At 36.4% G+C, this 23,197-nt stretch overlaps 1 protein-coding gene across 2 annotated transcripts in view; it reads left to right on the forward strand.

Annotated features, from left to right (window-relative positions):
• CFAP54 (cilia and flagella associated protein 54) overlaps positions 1-23,197 on the forward strand; it is a 317,324-nt gene that overhangs the window by 30,651 nt on the left and 263,476 nt on the right. For both annotated transcript variants that reach the window (XM_032874281.1, XM_032874282.1), the window contains exons 9-15: positions 3,193-3,391; positions 10,039-10,220; positions 10,308-10,473; positions 11,407-11,492; positions 16,754-16,888; positions 17,837-17,987; positions 22,036-22,112. In XM_032874281.1, coding sequence (XP_032730172.1) covers positions 3,193-3,391; positions 10,039-10,220; positions 10,308-10,473; positions 11,407-11,492; positions 16,754-16,888; positions 17,837-17,987; positions 22,036-22,112 — 996 coding nt within the window. The remainder of the gene's footprint in view (positions 1-3,192; positions 3,392-10,038; positions 10,221-10,307; positions 10,474-11,406; positions 11,493-16,753; positions 16,889-17,836; positions 17,988-22,035; positions 22,113-23,197) is intronic.

Raw genomic sequence — 23,197 nt, forward strand, 5'->3', positions numbered from 1 at the left:
TAGTGGAGGAATTGCATAATAAATAAGTATAGTAATTATAGTTTGTGGTAAGTATTAAGAAGGAAATAATGGTAGAGTTTAAATGAATTACATGTAAAGCCCTTAGAATGTTTCTGGCATGTAGAAGGTCCTCAGGAATATTAGTTATTACTATTATTTATTTTCACTCATTCATTTAACAGAATGTATCAAATCCCTACTGTGGTTACAAGTATGGTAGAATATACAAGAGCAAAGTCATGGTTCTGTCTTTTTGAATGGCCTTGGAATAATGAGCAGGATTTGAGTGTATAGGGAGGAGAGGATAAAACATTCTAAGTACAGGACCAGAGCATGATCATAGCTTAGAAGCAGGAGCAAACAAAGTTCAATGGGGGATAGTGAGAAATTAAGCTTGACTGGGCTAAGTATATTATATTGGAGTCATAATACATAATACATAATACATCTCATGGAGTCATAGATGCCATGTCTGTTTAGAAGTGGAACAGATTATCTGGATCATGTCATTTAGCTTCTCATCCATCCTGATGTTTTTAAAGATGGTCTAACATACTCTATGCAGTATTTGTACCATAACTTGTCGAATATTTTCATTACTATTTAAAATTTTAGTGGTTTCCAGTTCTTTGTTATTCTAAATATTGAAGTAATCAACAGCTTCAATATACTATTTGTTAAATTTCCTATGGACAAAATTAAAGATGCAGGACTTGAATCAAAGGATACAATCACTTTTATTTCTCTTGATATATATTCCCAAATTGATTTCTGAAATAGCTATGCAGAGTACAGCCTGCATGTACCAATCCACTACAAGTTGTTATCGTTTTGCTATTTTTTTAAAAAAGATTTTTATCTATTTATTTACTTGAGAGAGAGAGAGAAAGAAAGAAAAGTAGCGGGAAGGGCAGAGAAAGAGGGAGAGAGAGAATCTAGGACAGATTCTGCGCTGAGCGCAGAGCCTGACTTGGGGCTTGATCTGGCAACCCCGAGATCATGACCTCAGTCTAAATCAAGAGTCAGATGCTTAACTGACTGAGCCCTCCGGGCATCCCTCTCTACTTTTTGAATAATTCAGTTTTTATAAATGGCTTGTCATGTTAACTATTTCTTTGATCCAACTTTCCCTTATATTTGTGTTTACTCTTGTTATTTCCTTTTTCTGTGAATTTTTTTTTTAAAGATTTTATTTATTTATTTGAAACAGAGAGAGATCACAAGTATGCAGAGAGGCAGGCATAGAGAGAGAGAGGAGAAAGCAGGCTCCCCGCTGAGCAGAGAGCCCGATGCGGGCCTCGATCCCAGGACCCTGAGATCATGACCTGAGCCGAAGGCAGAGGCTTAACCCACTGAGCCACCCAGGCGCCCTTTCTGTGAATTTTGACTTCCACAGTTTAGACCATTTATCTACTAGTGATTTTAATTTTTAAAATATATTTGAAAAAATATATTTGAATGAGATCATCATTTTTTTTTAAAGATTTTATTTATTTATTTGACAGATAGAGATCACAAGTAGCCAGAGAGGCAGGCAAAGAGAGAAGGGGAAGCAGACTCCCTGCTGAGCAGAGAGCCCGTTGCGGGGCTAGATTCCAGGACCCTGGGATCATGACCTGAGCCTAAGGCAGAGGCTTTAACCCACTGAGCCACCCAGGCGCCCCTGAGCTCATCATTTTTATAGACATTAATATTTTGCTTGTCATGCTTGGTAACCCATTGTTTTTATTGCCTTAAATCTTTTTTATAGATCTTTTAAATATTTATGTTTTAAAATCTTTTACTTGGTATTCATCTACAGCTTTGATAAATATTCTATTTCACTTTTTGTTAGTTTTTCTATGGTATTTCTAAAAAGCAATTTAAGTCTAATCTTTGGTTTTTATAAGTTCGTTTTGAATACTTCTAATTATTAGAAAATTTATAATGCTTTCAAGTATAATTTTAGAAAGCTCTGCTTTAACATACAGTAAAAATCTTAGAAGAAACCCTTACGTCTGTTAGTAAAGAGGCTAGGGCATGAAGTTCAAGTTTATTGAGGTTTTTAACCTGTAAGTTAACCTATGGATTGAAAAGTCATAGGAGCTAATGAGTAGAGAAGTTGGTTGTTTGGGGAAAAATACTCCAAAGCAGTTTTAACCCTGTTTATGTTTTTCTGTGTTTCTGACTTTGCCCCAAGATGGAGAGGAACAGGGGAATCATGGGGAATATGACAGGTATCTTCTAACTGGACATGGATTCTAGAAAAGTTGACCAGAGCTACTTCTTTTATTTACTGGTAATCTAAATACAGAGAACAGATTTGTTGTCTGAAGAATAGTGTAGTGGCAAGTCATAGGCAGGAGGGGAAATCATTCTGGGATGATTCAACGTACAGTGGCTGGGAATTCATACAGGGCTCTAACAGCCATTAGCATATTAGTGTATAGCTGGTCAATTCTTCTTTCATTAACTACCACAAGATCAGCTATTTATACTGTAAAATATTGTTTCAAATTTGGGTTTAAGGATCTTCTGCATTAGAATTTCCTGTGGTGCTTATGAAAAGTGCCCCGCCTAGACCCACTGAATCTCAAGATTTGGTCTGTGAATCTAAAAAGCATTCCTGAGAGATTCCTAGGCAACTGAAGTTTGAATATCAGTTCCTGAAGACTGTAATTAAGGTAACACAAAGCATATGGAGATTGATGTTGCCCTAATAAAAAGACAGTAATAAACAGCCTTTTTAAAAAATTTTTTTTCTTAAAGATTTTATTTATTTATTTGAGAGAGAGAGAGATCACAAGTAGGCAGGGAGGCAGGCAGAGAGAGGAGGAAGCAGGCTGTCCGCGGAGCAGAGAGCCTGATGCAGGGCTTGATCCCAGGACCCTGGGATCATGACCTGAGCCGAAGGCCGAGGCCTTAACCCACTGAGCCACCTGGGCGCCCCAATAAACAGCCTTTTAATGCTGCCTTGGAAACATGGACATAAAGCAATAGCAGTCTTTGATGTAATGGTGTCATGACATCAACTTTAATGGAGTCTGGAGAAACACCTTGGAAATGAACACCATAAAAGTAGCCATCTCATTGACAGGCCAGCCACTCTCTCTTTTAGCATTAATGAAATATGCCTTGCTTATCTTTGCTTGTAATATTAAACACTGTAGAACTCTAAAGAAGTGGACTGTAGTTTTTTTTTTTTTATTCCAGTTGCCATGGCCACGTACTGTCACAGAGCGGTTGTTGGATGAGATGTTGGATAGCACTGCATCCCGGTTTCTGGCCGTCTTAGAAGCTCTTTCTGACTCAAATAGGCGCACACTACAAACTGGACCTATTGCTACAGATGAAGTAGAAGTTCGTGATGTTGTCTCAGAATTGTTTATGGCAGGAAAAGAACTTTTAATAAGTAAATTGTTAATATATTATGCTATAACATGAAAGACAAAAATTTTAGTATGGTATTCCACATATAAGAAAATGATACCCAGGGGCGCCTGTGTGGCTCAGTGGGTTAAGCCTCTGTCTTTGGCTCAGGTCATGATCTTGGGGTCCTGGGATCGAGCCCCGCATCGGGCTCTCTGCTCAGCAGGGAGCCTGCTTCCCTCTCTCTCTCTGTCTGCTTCTCTGCCTACTTGTGATCTCTCTCTCTCTGTTAAATAAATAAATAAAATCTTAAAAAAAAAAAGAAAATGTTATCCAGTTTTTTAAATCTTAAATTCAGCAATCTTACTAAACACAACTAATAATTTAAATAATTTATGAGATTTTCTTTTGGATTTGCTTAGGTGTATAATCATTACCTGTGAATAATGACTATTGTATTTTTCTCTTTTCAGTTCTTAATCTTTTAATTTCTTCTTTCTTGCAATTCTTGGCTTATTGCATTGGATAAGATCTCCAATAAAACATGAAATGGAAGTGGTAATAGCGGATATTCTTGTCTCATCTATGGTCTCACATAGAAAGCTTTTGACATTTTACCATTAATTTTGATGTTTGCTGAAGGATTTTTTAAGATACCTTTTTGTCGGGGCGCCTGGGTGGCTCAGTGGGTTAAAGCCTCTGCCTTCGGCTCAGGTCATGATCTCAGGGTCCTGGGATCGAACCCCGCATCGGGCTCTCTGCTTGGTGGGGAACCTGCTTCTTCCTCTCTCTCTGCCTGCCTCTCTGCCTACTTGTGATCTCTGTCTTTCAAATAAATAAATAAATAAATAATATTAAAAAAAAAAAAAACCTTTTTGTCCAGATTAAGGAAGTTGCTGTTATTCTTGGTTTGCTGAGTTTTGTTTGTTTTTAATTATGAATAGTTGTTGAATTTCATCAAAAGCCTTTTCTGTATTTATTGAGTTGATTGAATGGATTTCTAGTTTATTTCTGTTAATGTGACAAATTACAGTGATTGCTTATCTAATTGTTAACCACTATACTTTTGGAATAAATCTAATGTAGAGGTAAGCATTATCCTTTTTATATATAATTGATTTTGTTTGCTAATGTTTATTATTATGCTTCTGTTCATGAGACAGATTTTCCTTTCTTGTAGTGTCCTTTTTAGGTTTTGCTTTCAGGGTCATATTGAGCTCATATAAAGAGTTGAGAAGTACATACACTTTCTTTCTCTTTTATCTGAAAGATTTCAGGTCAGACTGATGTTATTGCTTATATGTTTGATTGAATTTACTGGTGAAGGCCTTTGGAGTTGGAATTTTCTTTGTGCAAAGGTTTTTAACTATGGATTAAAAATTTCCCATACATATAAAATGATTTAGGCTTTCTTTTCATTAAAAATATCTTCTATTAGTTTGTTAAATAGGACTTAAAAAAATTTGATTTTTGATCCAATATTTTCAAATTTTCATAAAATTGTTTATAATATTTCATTATGATCTTCTTAATGTTAATAAGATCTGTAGGTATCTGGGCTTCTCTTTTTCATCCCTAATATTGGTCAGCTTGCCTTTTTCTCTCATCAGTTTCATCAGGAGTCTACCAGTTTCATTAGTCTTTTTCCATGAGCAGTGTTTGTGTTTATCCTCTCTATTGTATATTATTAGTTTTTGCTCTTTATTATTTCTCTTATCCTACTCTCTTGGATTTACTTTGCTGATTTTTAAAAAGTTATTGACTTGGAAGCTTAGATCATTGATTTTTCAGGATTTATCCTTACTTAACATATGCATATTAAGACATTTCTCTCTAAATGCAACTGTAGCTATATCCCTGAAATTTTGATTCATCATATCTTCATTATCATTTAGTTAAGAATATTTTCAAATTCCCGTTGTGTTTTTTTCTTTGATATCTGAGTCACAAGTCAAAAAACATGGAGATACGCTAATTGTCTTTCTGTATTGATCTCTAGCATACTTATATTGTGGTCAGAACATACATTCAATTTGATATTCTTTGAAGCTGTTGAAATTGTTAAGTTGTGGTTTATGGCCTAACTTGCCAGTTTTGGTAAATAGTCTGTATGTACTTGAAAAGACTATATATTCTTTCATTGTTGGGTACATCGCTTTATGGATAGGTTCATTAGGAAAAGTTTGTGAATCACATAGTTAAATTCTCTATTCCTACTGATATTTTTTGGTCAACTGGTTTTGTAAATTGCTGGAAGAAAAGTGGTAAACATCATCTGCTTTGCATTTCTGTTGGTGTGGAATTGATACAGCATAGATTATGTGTGTATTTTGCTGTAGCCGATACTGTTTTCCAGAATGATTTCTTTTTTAACCAGTTTATACCACCAGCAACATTTTATGAGAGTTCTAATTGCTCTAAATTTGGACACTTAGATGTAAGATTTGTCTCTTCATTTGTCCATTCTGGTGTGAATTCAGTAAATTCAGTTGTATTATGGATTTAATGTACATTTCTCTGATGAACTTCAACTAATGAAGTTGGGTACTTTTTCATACATTTCTTCACCATTTGGATATCCTATTTTTCAAAGTGCCTGTTCAGCTTCGTTGGAGGAGGTCATCAAGATGATATGACCGCCAGTTAGTTCTTGAGCTGGACCCAGGCATTTGAAGGCTCCTTATACTCCCCATCTTCCACCCCACCCAGTCTTTGGTGTGTATGTCCTACCTACTATTTTTATACTAGCAGTGGTTTCAAGGATGTAGCCTTATGAGAGTAAGGTGTTGTTGAGACCAGGTGGATGGTATACATGACTGAACCCAGTTAAATCTTCTGTAGAAGAGAGGCAGGCAGAGAGGGAGAGGAAGGGAAGCAGGCTCCCTGCTGAGCAGAGAGCCCGATGCGGGGCTCAATCCCAGGACCCTGGGATCATGACCTGAGCTGAAGGCAGAGACTTTAACCCACTGAGCCACCCAGGCGCCCCTCCTTTGCTTTATTAAAACTACCACTTACCAATCTGGAGTGGTCGGCCTCATTTTCAGTCTCTCTTTGCCCTCTGTGGTTGGGGGCCAGTTTGTGAACCATCTTTTGTCAATTTTTCTATAGAGCTATTTGCATTTTTCTTATTGGTTTGTGAGAATACTTTATAGATTCTGGATATAAGTTCTTTGTTGAATATATATATATTGCAAATACCTTTTCCCACTTGGTGGCTTTCCTGTTCATTCTTTTGATTATATCTGTTAAGGAATAGGAATTCTTGATTTTAATGTAGTCTATTCTATCAATATAGCCTTTATAGTTAACCACTTTTGTGTCATATTTGAGAAATCTCTGTACTGTAATGTCATAAAGATATATTCCAATGTTTTCTTCTAGAAGCTTTATTATTTTTCCTCTCACATTAGGTCTCAATTTTGTTTTTGTTGGTATGAGGTAGAGATCAAGATTTATTTCCATTTAACATCTAGCTGACACAGCACTGTTTATTGAAGAGACCTTCCTTTCCTCATTGACTATAGTATCCTTTTGCCATAAACGAAGTGACTATACATGTGTTTTTTTACTCAGTATAATTACTTTGAGATGTATCCGAGTTGTGTGCGTTAAAATAGTTCACTTCTTACTGCTGAGTAGTAGTCCAGGGTATGGGTGTGTTACCATTTGTTCGACTGTTAACCCACTGAAGGACATTTGAGTTCTTTTCAGTTTTTGGCTCTTAGGGTACAGCTGTTACAAACATTTGAGTACAGTTCTTTGTGTGCACATGCATTTTTACTTCTCTGGGATAAATGCCCAAGAGCATAATTATTGGGTAAGTGTGTATGTTGTTTTGTGGAAAACTGCCATATTGTTTTCCAGGTTGACTGTACCATCTTACATTCCTACTCACGATGTATGAATGATCCAGTTTTATAATATCCTCGACAATATTTGATGTTCTCACTATTTCTTTTAGCCATTCTGAGAGGTGTCTAGTGATATGTCATTGTGGCTTTTCCCTAATAGATAATGATGCTGAACATCTTTTCATGTATTTATTTGCCCCCTTCATATTCTCTTTCTCTTTAGTGTCTTTTGCCCATTTTCTAACTGGATCGCTTCTTTTTTCTATTGAATTTTGAGAGTTCTTTGTTGTATGTTCTAGATACCAGTCCTGGTCATTGTTTTATAAGACAGTGCATACACTATTAAGCTTTTTCCTTCATCTTTCCCATTTTTCACCACTTCTGTCTAAATTCATTTCTTTTTGCCCAAAAACAAACTATAAGAGCTTTGAAATAATTTAGCTAGATATAATATTTTGCTTAGAAGTTAGTTTCTATTAGAATTTTGAAGACACTTCTCTGTAGTCTTATATATGGTGTTGAGAAGTCTCTCAAGGTTTAAACCTTATTGTTTGACAGTTTTAGCTTTTACAGTGTCTTTTCCTATGATGTTCTTACATGTTGTTATACTTGGTCTAGGGGAGTTTTAGTAACACAGGAGGTACTTTGAGGTCTTACATCTTTCTTTCATTTTTTATGTTACTTCTTTGTTCCTTCCCCTTATGTTTACTTTTTAAAAATTCTCAGAGCATCAAGGTGGCTCAGTCATTTAGGCATCTGACTCTCGGTTTTGGCTCAGGATCTCATGGGTCATGAGATAGAGCCCTGTGACTGGCTCTGCTTTCAGCAGGGAGTCTGCTTGAAGATTCTCTCCCTCTGCCCATCCCCCCTTCTCTCATAAACAAACAAACAAACAAACAAACAAACAAATAAATATTTAAAAATATTCTCTGAGGTGCCTGAGTGGCTCAGTCAGTTAAGTATCTGCCTTCGGCTGAGGTCATGATCTTGGATGGAACCCCACATCAGTTTCCCTGCTCAGTGGGGAGTGTGCTTCTCCCTCTCTCTGCCATACCCCTGCTTGTGCTCTTTTGCTCTCTCTCTCAAATAAATAAATAAAATCTTAAAAAATAATTCTCTGAGGGCCCTGAAAGACAGATGTTAACGCATCCACTTTCTGTATCTTATTTATTCATTTATCTATTTACTTATTTATCTATTTATTTAAGATTTTATTCATTTTATTTGTTAGAGAGAGAGAGAGAGTGCACAAACAGGGGGAGCAGCAGGCAGAAGGAGAAGCAGGCTCCCTGCTGAACAGGGAGCCTGATGTGGGACTCAATCCTAGGACCCTGGGACCATGACCTGAGCGGAAGGCAGATGCTTAACCGACTGAGCCACCCAAACATCCCTATTTTATTATTTTAATCTCTTTATTCCTTTCTGTTGCCTTCTGGGAAGGTTTCTCAATCCAGCTTTCTAGGTTACTAATTTGTTCTTTGGTTCTTGCTATACTATTCCATTCATCTATTGAATTATTCGTTTCAACAATAAAATAATTTATACCTAATCTCTATTTGATTCTTTTTCACAGCAATTTATTCTTGCTTCATGTTTGTAAAATCCTCTCTTATTTCCTTGAGAGGGTACTTACTAAGCTTTCCTATTTTTCTGCTTCCCCTGGTAAAAGATGTTTTCATTATTGGTCTTTGTTTCAAGGTGTTTGTATTTTTAACTTTATTTTTTCATGAGCTTACCTTCTGTTGCTCTGGAGCAATCAGCTGACTTGTCCACAATATCTACCTGGAAAGGGAGGTGAAAGCCTAAACCTTAGCATGTGTACTTTTAAGTGAGTTTAGGGCGTGTGTGTGTGTCTGTCTATGTCTCTGTGTGTGTGCATCCCCACATGTGCATGCTGATCTGTAGGCAGGGGATTTCTCTGCCACAGCTTGGTCTTATCTCCTCTCCATGAAGAAAATGATCTCAGATGAGGTTTCCTTCATCCACACTTGAAAATTTACCTTCACTTATACCCATCCTTTCTGCTGTCTCTCATTAAAATGGAAAGGGTGTTCCTTCTCTTCTTTTGAAGTCTTTTAACCTAACATTTCCAAACTGCCCCTTTCTCCCATGTCCTCTTTCAGCTTCCTCCCTGTATTTCTTTCTCTTTTTGTAGTCAGGAATTGTCCATTTCCACTGTTCTAGATTCTTTCCTTCTTACTTATACAGTCTACAGCCCTCTGCCCTCTGAGGAGAATGTCATGGACAGCTTCCTTTTTGTTCAATCCAGGGGTCTCTTCTCAGTGCTTTTCTCCCCTTACACTCTAATATTTGTTACTATTGAATACTCATAGAAAGGAGTTTAGAAAAACACTCTTCTCTGCAGCCTTTTCTCTCTCTACCTTTCTCTTACATGTTGGGGTCCTAATTCTGCTACTCTAGACAGCTGTACATTGCCCGTGGCTGCTTCTGTTGTTTACTATGGATATGTAATGATGACTATAAAGCTGTGTCCCTATTATAGATCTGTTTCCCGAGCTTTCAATTTGTAGTATCTAGCTGCCTACTTGACTAGTTAACTCTTGCTAATTCTCTGTGTTTGAGATTCCATGTTTCTTTGGCTGGAATCCTTGACCACTCTCCTACCATAAACCCATGTTTGATGCCCTTCTTATTTGTCCCCATAACACCCTGTATTTCCCTGCCAAGATTTCTTGTTTCTCCATTAGAGTATAAGCTCTGTGAAGGCAGGGATTGTATTTGCTTCTTTTCCCTTGTGCTTAGAAGTATCTTTTAGTTAATATTCAGTAAATATGTCTTTGCATGAATGACATTCAAACCTCTCTCTTTCTTTTTCTAGTGTCAAATACTGGTGCAGATGGAATGCTTGATTTTCCACAAGCATCTCTTTTGCAACTTACTGTAAAAGGAAAAAATGTTATTTCTATAGATGCTGCTGTGAAATTTGTAAAATTGGCTTTTACTTATGAGGAATGGAGTTTATTTGACTCTTTAGCTGGGCAACTTATTGATTTTCTCCAGGTAACATATACAAAACCAATGATTTGTTTTTATTTTGTTAAGATGGCTTTGAATTATTAATTAACTTATGGGATAAACTTCTCTTAGAGTCAGGATGATCCAGAGTCCAAGAAAGCAGAAAAGGATTTAATTCTTCTTGTTGCAATAGAACCTTTAATCAACATAAAGAGAAACAAAGGTTTGGTCTTTCCCTTGGAAAACTATAAAGAAGGACAATCAGCTCAAATTTATGTTAAGAAAATTATTTTTCATGGTAAGTATTTATTTACCTTTTTGAAAACTTAAAATTTCATCTGATAAAATATACTCTCTAGGTGAAGTGAGAAAGAATATTCAAGGCAGAGGAAACAGGAAGTGCAAAGGCCCTGAGGCAGAAGTGTGCTTGGTTGTTGAAGGAATGGCAAGGAGGCACATGTGTCTGGAGTGCACTGTTGGTGCTGGTGGAATTTGAGAATGTGGTAGGAAATGCAGGCAGAGAAATAGCTGGGTGCCAGATCCTGCAGGCTCCTAGACCTTGTAAGGATGCTGGGTTTTATTCTATGTAATGATTTTGAGTAGATGAAGAAGCCTCCATTTAGCTGCTCCCTTGCTGATAAATGAGAAATCAGCAGGCAGGGCAGTAAATCAAAAGCCATCAGTGCACTTTGGCAAGGCAAGATTTGGTGGTCTCCCATCTTTTTTCAGTAGGAGCAGTTTTTCATTTCAACATTTTAAGTCTTGAAAGTTATTGTGTATATAACTGAAAATCTGCACCCTCTATATTTAGACTGGCAATAATAATTTAATCCCGTGGAGTTTTTTTTTAATGTTTTATAATGTTCTTAAGGCATTTCAAGACAGTTCAATTACCAGACAATGATACATGTATTTTTCCTAGTGGTTTTTGAATAGACATTTTTGTTATTTTATTTCAACTGCCATATTTTACATGTGTTTTAATATTTTAAGCCTTTTCAATTCTATTTTGAATGTAGTTGGCATACAGATCACAGACTAATGATAATACTCTCTTTTAATTGCATTAGAGCCCACTTAGATTAGTTTTCATATAGAAATATCTTAGTGACATGATATTTGCCCAGATACCATTTATGTCATTTTGTAGAATTTCAGTGTTTCTATGCCTTTTCTATTTGAAATTTTGTAATTTTTTTGTTTCATTTTTTTTCTCTATTTTATGAATTAGATTCTTGTGTGAAGACTTGTGGATATTCAGAAGACATTTTCCATTTGGCAGCAACCTTGTACTCTTGTGTCTGTGCCTCTCCCCAGGTGAAATTGCTTTTTTGGAAACTTTGTAATAGTGTTGAAGAAGGTTTTTGTACCTAATTTAAAGCCAGATTTAAAATATCACAGGAATTGCACCTTGCCAAAATTCTATATTGTTTAATCATTAAATAAGGGGTTGAGTCATAATCTGACTTCTGATTTTAAGGCTGTTTTGATAATAATCCATTTTGTTCCTTTTTGGAAAATTCCTAGGCTAGCTATATTTCTAATAATGAAGGAAATGAGGGCACCTGGGTGGCTCAGTTGGTTGGGCGACTGCCTTCAGATCAGGTCATGGTCCTGGAGTCCCGGGATCGAGTCCCACATTGGGCTCTCTCCTCGCCAGGGAGTCCGTTTCTCCCGCTGACCTCTCTCTTCTCATGCTCTCTCTCTCTCATTCTTTGTCTCTTTCTCTCAAATAAATAAATAAAATCTTTTAAAAAAAATAATGAAGGAAATGAGGCAGTCATTTCAGTTAGAGTTAACATTCTTTTTTTTTTTTTTTTTTTAATTTTAAATTTTTTTTTTTTTTTTTTTTTTTTTTTTAATTTATTTGACAGACAGATCACAAGTAGGCAGAGAGGCAGGCAGAGAGAGAGAGGAGGAAGCAGGCTCCCCGCAGTGCAGAGAGCCCAATGCGGGACTCGATCCCAGCACCCTGAGATCATGACCCGAGCCGAAGGCAGAGGCTTAACCCACTGAGCCACCCAGGCGCCCTAGAGTTAACATTCTTAATGAAATACTGCTTTCTAGTCCATGAGTACAGTGCTTGGTTATTATTTGGATTCACTTTGCACTCAATGGCCAGTAGAGATGATGATTTGTGAGTATGAATGTCTAAGTAACTAGAACATCACTGGTGTTAAAACTCAATTCCAGGGATCCCCAGGGCTTTGCTGAAGTTCCCTCAGGAGCTCAACTTTGGGTAGTAACACCCTAACCTGTTTTTTTTTAGGTTTATATACAATGCTGAGATAGAATTTCATTTGAAAATTTGGCTTTACTAATTCTAAAAAAAGTTTGAAAACCACAATGATAGAGCATTTATTAAGTTTTGTTCAGAAAAGTGAAACCATAGTAAGGGACTTGAGAAGTTCTACTGTTTAAAGTTTTTTATTTCTTCTGGGTTTATTAAATATTTGTGACAGGTATTTAATTTTTAAAAGAAAGGTATTTGATAGCAAATATAATGATTATAGTAGGAGAGCTAAATCAAAATCTTTTTTTTTTGTTTTTAAATATTTTATTTATTTATTTGATAGAGAGAGATCACAAGTAGGTAGAGAGGCAGGCAGAGAGAGAGGGAAGAAGCAGGCTCCCCGCTGAGCAGAGAGCCCCACGCGGGGCTCGATCCCAGGACCCTGAGACCACGACCCGAGCCGAAGGCAGAGGCTTCAACCCACTGAGCCACCCAGGTGCCCCCAAAATCTTTTTTGTTGTTGTTGTTTTAAGTTTTTATTTAAATTTTAGTTAGTTAACATATAGTGTAATATTGGTTTCAGGACTAAAATTTAGTGATTCCTCACTTACAGATAACACCCAACGTTCATCACAACTGTGCTCCTTGATACCCCTCACCCATTTAGCCCATCCCCTGCTCTCCTCCCCTCCATCAACCCTTAGTTTGTTCTCCATAGTTGAAGGTCTCTTATGGTTTATCTCCCTCTCTTCTTTTTTTTTTCTTCTTTCCCCTATGTTCATCTGTTTTTTTTTTCTTAAATTCCACATATAAGTGAAGTCATATGGTATTTGTCTTTCTCTGATTGACTTATTTCACCCAGCATAATACACCCTACTCCATCCATGTCATTGCAAATGGCAAGATTTCCTTCTTTTTTGGTGGCTAAGTAATATTCCTTTGTATATATGTACCACATCTTCTTTATCCATTCCTCTGTTGATAGACACTTGGGCTCTCTCCATAGTTTGGGTATTGTTGATAGTGCTGCTGTAAACATTAGGGTGCATGTGCCCCTTAGAATCAGTATTTTGTATGCTTTGGGTATATACCAAGTAGTGTAATTGCTGGGTCATAGGGTAGCTCTATTTCTAACTTTTTGAGGAACCTCTATACTGTTTTCCACAGTGACTGAATTCCCACCAGCAGTTCTCCACATCCTCTCTAGCATCTGTTGTTTCAGTGTTGTTAATTTTGGTCATTCTGACAGGTGTGAGGTGGTGTCTGATTGTGGTTTTTATTTGTATGTCCCTGATATTGAGTGCAGAGCCCAATGCTGGTGACCTCAGGATCCTGAGATCATGACTTCAGCCAAAACAAAGAGTTGCAGGCTTAACCCATTGTGCCACCCAGGCACTTGATATATCTTTTTTATAATGCTATTTGATACATGATATATGTTTATATCCCAAAATAGAAATATTTAGAAATTCATTACTTTGAATCTTACTTTTTGTTTGTTTTTTAAAAGATTTTATTCATTTATTCATTTGAAAGAGAGAGGGGATGAGTTGGGGGAGGGACATAGGGAGAGGGACAAGCAGACTCCACACTGAGCACAGAGCCTGACTGGCAGCTCCATCTCATGACCCTGAGATCATGACCTGAGCCAAAATTAAGAGTCTGATGCTTAAACAAGTGAACCACCCAGGCGCCCTTGCATCTTACTTTTTTTTTTTTAAACTTTATATTGATCTATAATATATAATGAAAAACATTTCATTAGTGTATAGCTCAATGAGTTTTCATAAACGAAACACATCCAGTTCAAGAAATAGAACATGTCCAGCACTCAGTAGCTCCCCCTGTGTTCCTTTCCAGTTACTAACCCTACCAAGGGTACTCACTGTCTTGACTTTTTACTCATTGGGTTAGTTTTGCCTGTTTTTTGATATTGTATGTAATTGGATACAGGAAATATAGATGGTCCCTGTCTTAGGATGATTCAACCTAAGATTTTTCAGTTTTACAATGGTGAAAAACAATACACATTCACTGGAAACCATACTTTAAAATGTGAACTTTGATCTTTTTCCTGGCTGGCAATATGCAGTATGATACTGTCTCATGATGCTGGGCAGCAGCAGCCACAGCTCCCAATCAGCTACATGATCGTGAGGGTGAATGACAGACACACAACTATTCTGGTTTTCACTTTCAGCACAGTATTAAATAAATAGCAGTAGATAGTTATTGTGTTAGGGACCTTTGTCCTACTGGAGGCTAATGTAAGTGTTTTGCGCATATTTCAGATAGGCAACGCTAGGCTATGATGTTCAGTAGATTAGGTGTATTAAATGCATTTTTAATTAATAGTATTTTCTATTTGTAAGTCAAGGTATATGTATGTATATGTATATGTATATATACATATGTATATATATGTACGTATACTTTTATGTATATATATGAAAGTATACTATGTATACTTTCAGTATCTTCTTTCAATTGATATTGTTTGTAAGAGTCCTCCTTGTTGTTGCAAGTGGTTGTGTATTGTTCATTTTTATTGTATAGTATTCCACTGTATGAATAGACCAAAACTTATTTATACTTTCTTCTATACTTAATTTCTTCTTCTAGTAACATTGCCCATAAAGCCAGATGCAAAAATCTAACTTCAATATCTTTCTCTGACTCTCTGAGGCCAAACAATGCCCCTGGAGGAAAAGGCTATCCTTTCCCACATATTTAATTTCTTAAGTGTGAGAAAGCCATTCTGGTCCACTTTAATAGCCCAGAGCTGTGCTGTTAATCCAGTATAGCTCCTACTCAGATTTTTTTTAAAAGATTTTATTTATTTATTGGACAGAGAGAGATCACAAGTAGGCAGAGAGGCAGACAAAGAGAGAGGAGGAAGCAGACTCCCCGCAGAGCAGAGAGCCAGATGTGGGGCTCGATCCCAGGACCCTGGGATCATAACCTAAGCTGAAGGCAGAGGCTTTAACCCATTGAGCCACCCAGGTGCCCCCGACTTTTTTTTTTTTTTTTAAAGTAGGCTCCACTCCCAGTGTGGAACCCAGTGCAGGGCTTGAACTCACAACCCTGAGATCAAGACCTGAGCTGAGACCAAGAGTGGGAGGCCCAACTAACTGAGCCACCCAGGAGCCCCAGGGCAAGGAGTTTTTATTACCAACTTAAAAAAAAAAATCATGTATGTCTTAGTTCATTCAATTCAATTCAGTAAACATTTATTGATCTCTGTTATGGTCCCATACAAGGTACTACATATGCACATTAAGTCTTAGAGCTGCCCTAAAGGAGTTTAAGTTTTGGTGTATTTTAATCATAAACTCATTATCTTTCTAGTTCAGATATAATGAGTTATATTTTCTTTTGGAAAGAACCAAATAACTGATTTGAAAGGAGATGTATTCATTATACTCACGGTATCTATTGATGCCCAGTGTGATGCTCTGTTGGTTTCTTCATGTCTCTCTTTCCTCCTTGTTTATATCCTTTTTCAGCTCCCTACTTCCTCTCCCCTTACTAATTCATCCCCTTCCCCATTCTTTATTATTTTAACACAGAAAATTTAAAAAGGAAGTAGTATATAAAACTTTCAAATTTGGTTGGAGCTAATTAGCTTACATAGCTTGCCTAAAAATGTTTGGAACATTTCTTTTTAGAGAGGCAGAAGTGACCTAGAGCATTCATTGGAGTGTAGACTCTGGAACTAGAATGCTTGGGTTTGAATCCTGGTTTTGCTACTTTCTATTCATTTCATCTTGGGAAAAACCACTTAATCTTGTACTTCAGTTTGCTCTTCTGGAAAGTGGGGATGATAGTAACAGTACTCACTTCATAAGGTTGTCATGAAGATTAAATAAATTGTTACAAGTCTTAAGTCTCTTTGGGCTACCATAACAAAAATACCATAAACAGGGTGGCTTAAATAGGGGCGACTTATTTCTTGTAGTTCTGGAGGCTGAGAAATCCAAGATCAAGGCACCAGCAGATTTGGTGCCTGGTGAGGGTTCACCTCCTGGTTCATAGATGGCTGTCTTTGCCTTGTGTCCTCGCTTGGCAGAAAGAGAGTGACAGACTCTGGGGTCCCTTTTATAAGGGTAGTATTTTCACTCTTGAGGGCTTTACCTTCACCTCAAGGTGGGAGGCCCCACCTCCAAATATTATCACACTGGGAGTTAGAATTTCAACACAGAAATTTTGGATAGACACAAACATTCAGTCCGTAGGTATATAAAGCTCTTATAATCTTCCTTGGCACACATTAAATGCTATATAACTGTATTTATATGTGTATCTTATTATTCTTACCAATTTACTTTATCATTTTTGTTTTCAGAATGTTCAGCCTGATAAAGAAATTGTTGTGGACATGTTAATGTTCCTATGGCAGAAATGCAAATTAGGAATTCAGAAGATCAATATGGCCAGAAGTGACTATGCAAAATTCACCCAGAAAATCAGTAGTAATAAAGTATTCCTTTTTGTTTCCTTTTACTTGCTTTAAGTTGTGATGCACATTTCAAATCTAAATTTTCCCTATTTATCCACCTGCATAACTACCATTCTTTAAATGTGGTGCTGACTCAGCCTTTCTCTAAGTATATTCTCTGTACTTCTGCAATTTAGTTTTGGGGAGTGGGAAGGTATTTCAGTTTTTTAAGGAAAGAATAAATATAGTGCATTTAAGGTTACACAAACTTGGATAAGTTCATTGAGGAGGTTAATAATAGAAAATACAAATAAATAAGGAATTTTAGGGTTTTTTTCTGCAATCATATCTTTAGATTATTTCAAAGAGCTCTTTTGTGGAAAGGAGAAAATTGACTGGGTGTGAATATTATAACCTGGGAACATTAGGAGGGAACATTTTAACAGTAACATACTTGCTGTGTTGTACATTGGGTACATGGGCTTGGTTTTACCATGTACTATGAAAAAGTAATGTTGTTTCCTCATTTTAGTTCCCAAAGTGTGATGGCTAATTTTATGTGCTAGACTTTGGGGGTGTAGGCATGATAGACAGCTTTGAAGGCACCTAACATGGAGCCTGAAACACCTGCTTACTGTAACTTCACTGTTTTGGAAGACTTTGGTAGTGATCATAACAGCTGCTTTGTGAAGGGAGAATGAGAACTTTGAGGATACTGATAATCTTTACTGATATGTTAAAAAAAAGATGATAAATTTTCCATTATGGCTATAGATATGCAGATTATAAGCATAGGTGGATCTTCTTTATGAGTTTATATAAACAGATTGATTAAGACCATTGATGTTTATAATTAAGATGTATTAGTAAGGGGGTGTTTACCTGTCTAACATTTTCATATGTTTAGAAGATGATGACTTCAAGGAAGTCCTAAGTTTAGAAAAATTACTCTATAATGTAATAAACTTTTAATTGATTTTCTCTTTTCAGTGGGTTTATCTTCTGTGGCAGATAAATGAAGTAATTCACTGCTATAAAATGGAAGATATTGACATTGTGGTGGTAGCAGAGGTCACATTGCGATTAAGTGAAATATTGGAGTTATTAGGAAACCCACGAAGAAAATTTAAAAAATCTCTAGGTAATATAATGAATGAAAAAGTATGAAGTTACTAATTACAGATGTGCATATGAATGTATAAGTTGGAATACAGAATAACTAGTGTTAATGGAAACTAGGCATTTCAGCACTGTGCTTCCTTGGTGATTTATAACCAGGGATAGAAATAGTAGAGGTTTAATCAAGTGAATGTTAAAAAGAGGTTATTCTATGGTTCCGTGGCAGAAAAGTGTCTTTTTTCTTCCCCTCACTCATATATTCCCCTTCTCCATTCCTCACCACTTTCACCTCATGAGTGAAGAAGTGAACTTCTTCCCCATCCTTTCTTTTTACTTTTTCCCTTTTATTGCCCTTCCTCCTTTGCCATTTCCCGATAGAGTGTATGCTGCTTGAAGAAAGAGAGCATATTTTGGTTGCCGTTATATTTTTGGTACCTACCACACTGCCCTATACAGACTGGGAACTTAAATAAATGTCTTTTGAATGGATCAGTGTTTTACATTTTATCTCCTCTTAAATTTCCTCCTCTCTTCTGATTCCCTCCTTTTAAAATTTGTTGTCTTCACTTATTTTGTTTCTACTTTTCTTTTCCCCTTTTCCTCTTATCTTCCTTTATTTTTGTTCTCATTTCCCACCCACTCCTTACTCTCTCTGCCCCAATCCCTTTCTGCTAGCAATTCTTCTCCTTTTAGAAAGTTCCTTCTCCCAAAGGACAGCCTTATGCTCTGACCTTCTTTCTTCAGCATGTGGTTGAACCCCTGAACCATCTGTTTTAAAAAGTAACCCATATGTAGGGAGTAAGGTGGGAGTGTGGTTAGTGGGTGTTTACTTTCCTATTTTACCCCTCTTACACAGTGTGTATGACATTTAAAGGACTTTGTAGTAAAGTAATTATTGTAGTACTTGTTTTCCCAGAGATTTATTGATCTGGCTCTGCTGTTTATTTGAGTATGGCTTAACAGATAGAATTTTAGAGCCATGGTTCTCAAATTTTGATTGGCATCAGTATCACTTGGGAACTTATTAAAAATACAAAGGCCCAGATCCTATTCTACTTCATCTAGCCTGGGCCTTTCTAGTCTTTATTAGTTTATCTGGTGATTTTGATACACATCAAAGTTTGGGAACTACTGGTTAAAGGTCTCTGGCTATCTAATACATTCAAGTCCTATTTTTTTTGAAATGTCCTGTCTTAAAATGCCTTTTCCTTTTTTAAAATTTATATATTTGCAGAATTTCAAATAGAGAGAGATGAAATAACTTACCATGTACCTATTATGCAGTGCGAATATTATGAACATTTTGCCAATCTTACTTCATTCCTTCCTGGAACACATGTTTTCCTTTGGAGTGTTTTAAAACAGATGTCATGTCATTTCACCAGCAAATACCCCAATGTGTTTGTGTGTGTGCATGCACACATGTGTGTGCGTGTGTGTGTGTCTATTGGTTTATGTATTTATGTAACAGATAAAGATTCTGTTTTGTTTTACAGAACTAAAATGCCATTATTACCATACAAAATTAGGGGAAAAGTCCTATGTCACTGACTATATTAAAAATATCTTAAGTTGGTTTGTTCTAATCAGGATCCAAATAAGCCCATACATACATTTTACTTTCTTACATTTTTCTTGAGTCTCTCTTTCTAATCTAAAAGAGTTCCTTTCTTCCTCCCCCTTTCAAGCCATTTATTTTTTGAAGAAATTTGCCATCTTGTAGGATTCCCCACAATCTGGATTTGGCTTCTTATGTCTTTGTGGAATTAACTTGTTTCTTTGCCTGGTAGTTGGCTCTAGAGGCTTGATTAGATTCCCGTGATATCTTCAAAAAGAATTCCTGTCAATATCTTCTAAATTTGTAAGAATACTTCATAGGTGGTGCTGCTGTTTACTTCCTGTTGTGTTGAATCAGGAAGCATATAATACCTAGTTATCGCACATGTTGTGTTGTAAAGACTTACCAGTGAGTTCAGCTATTGTCAGTCTGACCTTTTTCCTAGGTTTCCCCCCCCGCCCAGATGTAGATTCTGAGACAAGTTGTTGAGTCCAGTGTTTTATTTGGGATATTATATAGGGAAACAGGGCGGTAGTGTGGAGAACTAAGACAGTAAAGGAAAGGAAGACAATACAAAATGCAGTAAGTTACAGAGAAGGCTACTCTTATAGGTTTAGGGGTTATTCCTATGAGAGACCTGTAGGAGACTTTGTAGAACCTAGAGACCTGGGAGGTGGAGATATTTATACAACTTTTATCTGTCATTGAAGGAGTGGGAGTGAGAATCCAGAAAGGTTTTTAAACTTCTGTCATTTCTTCTGCACTTACTATGTTGAGTTCCTAAGTGAAGAACTGCTTCATCATCTATTTGGTTACTCTGGCTATTTTTGGTTGTGTGGTAGACATTATATTTGCTAAATATATTATAGAAATAACTTGAAGGCTTAGATGAGGTTAATGAGGTTAAAACCTTCCAGAGAAGGTTTATGCTTGTTTTACTGAATGTATGAAGACACTACTACTCCAGGATCCCATTAGTCCAATTTGAGAGATTAAGATAATTTGAAGCTGAGATGCTCTTTTGTTGACTTATTTTCCATTTACCCTAACTCCTGGGATGCAGCCCCTTCTGGCTTCTCACTCGTGGTGGCCCTGGATCGTAATCTCTGTTGCTTTAGTTCTCAGGGCTCTCAGAAGCATCACTTGGCTTCTTAGCTTTGTTTCAGAATTGACAAAAGTTCTCAGTTGGGAACGTAGCTCAAGTTCCCATTTTCATGATCTTTTTTACTTAAATATGAAGAAACAATTTTTTTAGCTTTTCTAGTGGTCTCTAGACAGGAGAATTTTTCCAGAAATTTGCTTTTCCAGAAAGCAAAAAGCCCAATGATTTTTTTTTTGTCTATTTCTTATTCAATTTTGTTTTGCTTATTAATTACTTTTGGGAGACTATTGTTTTGTTGTATTTATACTCTGTTTAATTACAGATTAACTAAATGCAATTTGTTGATTCTTTGCTAAAGTGTTTCACCTCTAAAGAATTAATTGATACTGGAGTGTGATCCATTTAAAAATAGAAAAATCTAAGTTTATGTAGTGAGGGGTTATCCCCATTTAGATGTATAAATTCTTATAACTTTTCCAGTATTATTATTACCATCATCTTATTGGCACATAAAACACAAAGTACAAGTCATTCTTATATATTAATTATAGCAGTCTGATTCAAAATATTTATTGGACTGTTTACTAAGTAATGGATTATTTCATTTAAATTATAGAATAGATTTTAAAATAGGAAGCTAGCATTGCCATATATTTATAATATATATTCCTTTCACTCAAACCAGCCTTTTCTGATATTTGTCCAAATTCATAAGGCTCTTACACTGTTTTTTGAATGCTTTTCTTTTTTCTTTTCTTTTTTAAGATTTTATTTATTTATTTGAGGGAGAGAGAGTGAGAGAGAAAATGAGAGGGAGAAGGTCAGAGGAAGAAGCAGGCTCCCCATGGAGCTGGGAAACCGACACAGGACTTGATCCTGGGACTCCGGGTCCGTGACCTGAGCTGAAAGTAGTTGCTTAACCAACTGAGCCACCCAGGCACCCCCTTTTGAATGCTTTTCAATGGACTGTATAGACTGTGTAGGAAGACCAGTCTCTTTACCATAATATTACCTTGTTAATAATCAAGATTTTTAATTTTGTTTGTTGTACTGCAAGATGCTTTTAAATTAATTTATATAAAGACAAAATATAATTATATGGAAGAAATAATTTTGTATTCAGTCAATTTCTAAGTGTCGAATCATTTCTAAAATCATAAGTAATCAAAGAGTAACCAAAACTCAAAAAATTTGGCATAACATTTTTTAGGATTATGATTCACTGCTATGTTTACATTTTTTCTTTTCTCCTCTTTCCTCTGGTCTTTCCTTCTTTCCCTTTGTTTCTTTTCTCCTTCTCACTCCTCTTCTTCCTACTTTTAACCCTTTTTTTCCTCCTCCTCTTTCTTCTCTTCCTTTCCTTCCCCTTCTGCTCCTTCCTTCCTTCTTTTCCTTTCTTTTCCCCCACAGAGATACCTTTAAGGAAAGGAACTGGTGACTCCCTTGGGATTTCGAGAGGGAACACAGAAATTCTTCCAATATTAAAGGTATTGCAAAAATATTTTATTTTTTTTAAAAGATTTTTATTTATTTATTTGTCAGAGAGAGAGACAGCACAAACAGGGGGAGTGGCAGGCAGAGGGAGAAGATTTCCTGCTGAGCAGGGAGCCCAGTGCTGGATTTGATCCCAGGAACCCAGGATCATGACCTGAGGTGAAGGCAGATGCTTAACCAACTGATGCACGCAGACATCCTACAAAAATATTTTAGAAAATACAGTTAAAAACAGGAATTTAGGGCACCTGAGTGGCTCAGGGGGTTAAAGCCTCTGCCTTCGGCTCAGGTCATGATCTCAGGGTCCTGGGATCGAGTCCCGTATCCGGCTCCCTGCTCAATGGGGAGCCTGCTTCCTCTTCTCTCTCTCTCTGCCTGCCTGCTCGTGATCTCTCTCTGTCAAATAAATACATTAAAAAAAAATCTTTAAAAAACCCAGGAATTTAGATTTTCAAACAATACTAACTTTGTAAATATGTAATGGTTAATTATAGAAATAATTTTGAATATTTAATATTTGAGAATTTATAGTTTCTACATACATTGAAAACTACAGGGGACATTTTCTACCTTTTGCTTTTACTGTAGAAAAAAAATCCCACTTAGCTTTAAAAATAACCTGGTAAATATCTTAAAAGGATTTGTAGTTACATTACCATTGGTATTTTGAATGTGTTGTGATTCATAGACTCATAAAGCAGAGAGATCCTGCTCAGCATATTCCTCTGACAGATTCAATGAGTTATTACCTGTTGAAAATACACTTAGAAGAGTCTCTTGCATTGGGCAAGTTCTTAGTGATTGTTAGAGAAGAAAGGGGGTGAGGGAGATAAATAGCTATTTCTCTTATTGGTTATGTTTTTCTTACAATATTTGAATTATTTCTGTCCATCAAAGATTGTGTTGTTGTATAGATCTGAATGGGAGTCTAGGGAACCATGTCATATATGTTATAAACACTTTAATTTATAGACAAGAACTAGCATTTTATCAAGTCAGTTCTATGTGATGCTAATAATATGCTTCAGAAAAGGATGTCAGAGTCCAGTATCTTCGGATTAAACACAACAGATTCTTT

The sequence above is a fragment of the Lontra canadensis genome, unplaced genomic scaffold (assembly GCF_010015895.1).
Source record: "Lontra canadensis isolate GAN:19392208 unplaced genomic scaffold, GSC_riverotter_1.0 scaffold52, whole genome shotgun sequence".
Lineage (NCBI taxonomy): Eukaryota > Metazoa > Chordata > Mammalia > Carnivora > Mustelidae > Lontra > Lontra canadensis.